The sequence below is a fragment of the Etheostoma spectabile genome, chromosome 11, assembly GCF_008692095.1.
Source record: "Etheostoma spectabile isolate EspeVRDwgs_2016 chromosome 11, UIUC_Espe_1.0, whole genome shotgun sequence".
Lineage (NCBI taxonomy): Eukaryota > Metazoa > Chordata > Actinopteri > Perciformes > Percidae > Etheostoma > Etheostoma spectabile.
Window position 1 is genome coordinate 8,367,576 of NC_045743.1, and position 4,925 is coordinate 8,372,500.

A 4,925-nucleotide genomic window follows, 5' to 3' on the forward strand; every position below is an offset into this window, starting at 1 on the left:
CTGGCTCTTTGCAGATCATCTAAAATGGCTTTGCAGAAGCCTAATCAAAAATAACTATATTATCTATGTATTAATTTCCACATACACTAATCTTGCCTGGAAATGCTCCCGCAGTGTTCAGTGCAAACACGAGTTAAGATATAAGGTATAAATTGCAGCCCACACCTTGCTTTTAACACCTAATATCAACGACAGCAATTCATATTAAAACCTGCAGGGGGCGCCAGAGGACGCACAGAGGAAACTCGACGGTGCCTTTACAGTCATTTTACATCGAGAAGCCAGGAGTCCATGCATGGGTGTTTTGTCTTTACACATCGAGTCTCCGGTGGCGTTAATATGATGCATGCATGTGGCAGCTATTTTCCTGTAAATACCCAAACTACTATGCAGATAATAAAGGTTTCGATTTGGAGGTAATGACGTCGAACGGATAAGATATTCTGTTCAAGTATAGCCTACCTCTTCAATTTGAGTAATTTGTTTAATTTTAACATCAAAGCCGATCAAATTGAACAAAGAAAATGTGAAGAACTACCTGAACTAAAATGTAATTTAAACAGTGATCGTTTTTTTTTTTTTTTTTTTTTTTTTTTTTTTAATTACAGACACGGTTTTGAAAGTAGCCTACCAGAACATACAATAAGACATGTCTACATGCAATTTTACATGTATATAGGCTTGTGCTGTTGTCGGTAAATGTGTACTAATGCAACCATTATCCCCACATCAAAATGTATGTTTGACGAACTGTGTGGAGCAAGACTCAAAAAAGAAGAAAAATATGAAATGCACACAAAAAAATTGTCTAACTTGTCTTAAAAGCTAGGAAAAAAATATTTCTCTCATCAAAAACTTACACTTTAATCCTATAATGCACGTCACATACTGACTGGTAAAATGGTATAAAAAAAAAAAAGATAGCTTAACTAAATCAGAAGAATAAATGAAAAGAACGATTAGAGAGAGGGAGGGCGAACAGGGAGGAGGGAAACAATAGAGAATCAAAGCATAATAATATTCCTAAATGAAGAGGGAAATATTGCACCGCTCATTTTATTAATCAGACTGTCAATTTCACCCAAGAGGCCAAACCCCAGAGCAATCTAAAACAGACTCAGAGATCAACCCAGGGACAAGCACCTCGCTCCTCACTCCTCTCTTCCTCTCCACTTGGATATTATTCGTCTGACCGAAGGCCGCCTCCATCATCAAGTGACAGCCCTCTCCTATTTATTTGCTTATAAACCTGTTACAATAAATGATCATTGGAGCAACGTCAGCCGAGCATTTTAACAACGAACAGCAACCACTTTTGATGAATGACATTTTGCTGCTGTGGGGAGGATGCACGGCTCATTTTGAGCAGTCGCTCGTCGATTGCATTCCGATTCTTTCAGTTTTTGCGTCTTGCTTATAAAAAGGTTTAGGAGCGGTTATTTAGAGACCGTTGCTGAGTTGCATGCGGATTTAAGCTCCGACACAACTCATTGGTGCTCCAGCCCCCCTGGACAAGTGTTGTGTAGCGGGTTTTTTTTTTTCTTTTTTTTTTCTTTCGTCTTGCACGGCTTAATGATGGAGAGGATAAGAAAAGAGATGATATTGATGGAGAGAGGTCTGCACAGCCCCGTCGCAGGGAAGAGGCTCGCAGACACGCCTGGGAACTCAGTGCTGGAGGCCCTGGAAAACTCTCAGCACAGCGGACGGCTAAGCCCGAGAATAACTTCGGCTTCTCTCCATGGAAATCTCGGGGACATCCCGACGAAAGGCAAATTTGAAATTGACAGTATTTTCGGTACACACCACAACAGTGAAAATACCTCTTCGGCGGAAATTTCCTCGTCAGAAAGCAGGAAGAAAATGAGCCTCTACTCCGAAGTTTCGCCAGATTCAGACATTAACAGCGATGTGGAGGTGGGATGCCCTGCGCATCGCTCCCCGAGCCAGCACAAGGAAAACAACAAAGGTAACACTTGATTTTACTCCACGTTTGCCTTCTTTTTAATCTCTCTGCTCTAAGGCAGACTGGTGTTAGGCTAATTTTATACTGTTGCTATTTACTCCATCCAAAAACCGTGATAATGCTGAATTGAATTAGTCTATCATCATTTGTAATATTTTCTTTATTTTTAATTATTATTAAGCTCTCATTATCCTGTTATTATCAATGTTAATATAGCATATTATCTTGATTATTATACTACAATGGATGAATGTAGCTAATGTTAAAACATTTTTTTTTTTATTTGCCTCATGACAAATTTTATATTAACCTCAGTTTTCTCATTACCAATAAGTGGTCAAAATATACTGCAGTCTCAGACACATTTATTATTTCAATATTTTCGATATCAACAACAATGTGTATGTTTGTGTTCCTTTTTATTTTTAGGTTTTTCAGACAGCAATTCTGGATCTTCCAACATAAGCTCGAACTCCCTCCAAAATATGAACGGTAATTCATCGGGAGGATCAAACAATTCAAATAGCGACCAAGTGAGACGATATCGGACTGCTTTCACCAGAGAACAAATCGGAAGACTGGAAAAAGAGTTTTACAGGGAAAATTACGTTTCGAGACCGAGAAGATGTGAACTAGCCGCAGCGTTGAATCTGCCCGAGACTACGATTAAGGTAGCCAATACACATGATTGATCTTCATGATTCTTGTGTGTGCATGTGTTTGTGCAGAGAAAGCCATGCTACGGGTATAAAAAAAATATTGTTATAATAGGCCTACTGAAATATTATTTCTGTCAATGAAATGTTGCAGTGTTATATTTTGATTTAACCTGTTAAAAAATAAGGCTTTTATTTAGGCTACTGGTCAACCCATGGGTGCTAATCAATTCCACCGTAATGCGTAGCCTACAATTAATGCTCATTTAAAATAGCCCAATTAAACACAAAAAAAGAAAATGATTTACCTGACATCTTTAAGTTATTTGGCAGATTATAACTGCTGCTGTAGGCTATATGCCAATTGATATTTTTTATGTTCAATGACATGACATTTTGGCATCAGTCTGATCTGAAGCACTCTCTTCAGAGGTCTCTATGAACAGCTTGGAAACAACATGGCAGCTTCAATATGGGCCTTGTTTTGACTCTGTGTGCAGGTGTGGTTCCAGAACAGGCGGATGAAGGATAAAAGGCAGCGTTTGGCGATGTCCTGGCCCCATCCAGCAGACCCCAGCTTCTACACTTACATGATGACCCACGCTGCAGCTACAGGAAGTCTACCTTACCCTTTCCACTCGCACATGCCTCTCCATTACTACCCGCACGTCGGAGTCACGGCCGCAGCGGCCGCCGCTGCCGCTTCCGGTGCCGCGTCGTCACCTTTCGCCACCTCCATCCGCCCCCTCGATACCTTCCGAGCACTCTCCCATCCCTACTCGCGGCCAGAACTCCTGTGCAGCTTCAGGCACCCGGGACTCTACCAGTCACCTGCAGGCCTGAATAGTTCAGCAGCGGCATCAGCGGCGGCGGCGGCGGCAGCGGCGGCGGCGGCGGTCAGCGCCCCATCAGCCACCGGGCCTTGTTCGTGTCTGAGCTGCCACAGCAGCCAGGCGGCGAGCGCGCTGGGCTCCAGGAGCGCCGGCGGAGACTTTACCTGCACAGCTTCGGGGCAAAGATCCGAGAGTGGATTTCTGCCGTATTCTGCTGCTGTTCTCAGCAAGACATCCGTCCCGTCACCAGACCAACGAGAAGAAACTTCACTTAACAGATAACTCAGCATCCTGCAGCCAACGTGACCGTTTCCTATTTTGCTCTAGTCCTAGTCCTACTTTAGGGGATAGGCCTAGGCCCACTTACTTTAAAAACCACACCTGGGTAAATAATTCGTTTATTCGGCAGCATTGTAAACAGACACATACACACTCTTAGGTTAATTTCTACAAGTTCAAAAAACTCTTCACAACAAAAAACACACATATAGCTAGCACTGAAAATGTTGCACCTCACAAACAACCTTTTCTGAGAGCTTGTGCTAGCTTGTGTTGTTCCTGTAGACTTATTTCTACGCTAGATTCGTTTGGGAAAAAAATGTGTATCCATTCTGTCCCTGTGCCACAATCCATGTGCAGTTTTAAATGTATTTATTTATTTATTTAAAGGCTTGAAATGCTACAAATTACACCAACAACTGTCATTCTGTCCCAATCACTATTACTTTTTCAATATTCACCGTGACGAACCCAGCCTTGTTACCTTGACTCTTCTGGTTTTTTTAGGATTCTAACGTGAGCGAATTATGTTACCTAAATTTAGATGGCAGAAGATCCTGCTTTTCTGCCCAGCAGCACATCTTTCTTCACTAGGCCTAATAAACTGAGGTTTTGGCAGGGATAGCTCCAACACCCAGCCTCTGCTCTATGGGGACCCTCCTAATCAGCAAGAAGGGTGCATATAATTTTGGACCACGTCTTTCGTGTCAATTTTTATGTTAATAATGAGAGGATCATGACAAAAATTGCCAATCATGGACCTAGATGGAGCTCCTTTGAATACATGACTGTAAGAAAGTTGCTCGTTTTGAGACCTGCTGTCAAGTGCTAACAACCCGCGGAGGGAAGTCATTAGACATACAAAAGACCTGGAACAAAGCGACAGTCCTGGAACACAGATGCACTGAATAAAAATAATATGGGACACATGTAGGGTTTAAAAATATCACACACAAAGCACCCTACAAAGAGCCAAATTTAGTTTTCTGATAAATACCTCGACACGCAGTAGGCTCTCTTTTATTTACATTGCTGAACCTCATCAAATCCAGTATTTCCATAGGTAGGCTATGTACTCCCTTTAGGACCCCGCCACTCAGCGGACACATGACGGGGCTGAGCAAGGCGAAAGTTCAGACCAAACAGCCTGGCTTTAATCTGCTGCGCCTGTAAAAATGGCTATGTGCTATTTTA

General features: G+C 42.2%; 1 protein-coding gene across 1 annotated transcript in view; it reads left to right on the plus strand.

The window, feature by feature from the left end:
• The first annotated feature begins 1,040 nt into the window (after positions 1 to 1,040).
• evx2 (even-skipped homeobox 2) overlaps positions 1,041 to 4,925 on the plus strand; it is a 4,438-nt gene continuing 553 nt past the window's right edge. Inside the window, exons 1-3 of the mRNA XM_032530137.1 lie at positions 1,041 to 1,966; positions 2,393 to 2,634; positions 3,120 to 4,925. The exon at positions 3,120 to 4,925 is cut by the window's right edge and continues 553 nt beyond it. Coding sequence (XP_032386028.1) covers positions 1,573 to 1,966; positions 2,393 to 2,634; positions 3,120 to 3,734 — 1,251 coding nt within the window. The 5' untranslated portion in view covers positions 1,041 to 1,572 and the 3' untranslated portion in view covers positions 3,735 to 4,925. The remainder of the gene's footprint in view (positions 1,967 to 2,392; positions 2,635 to 3,119) is intronic.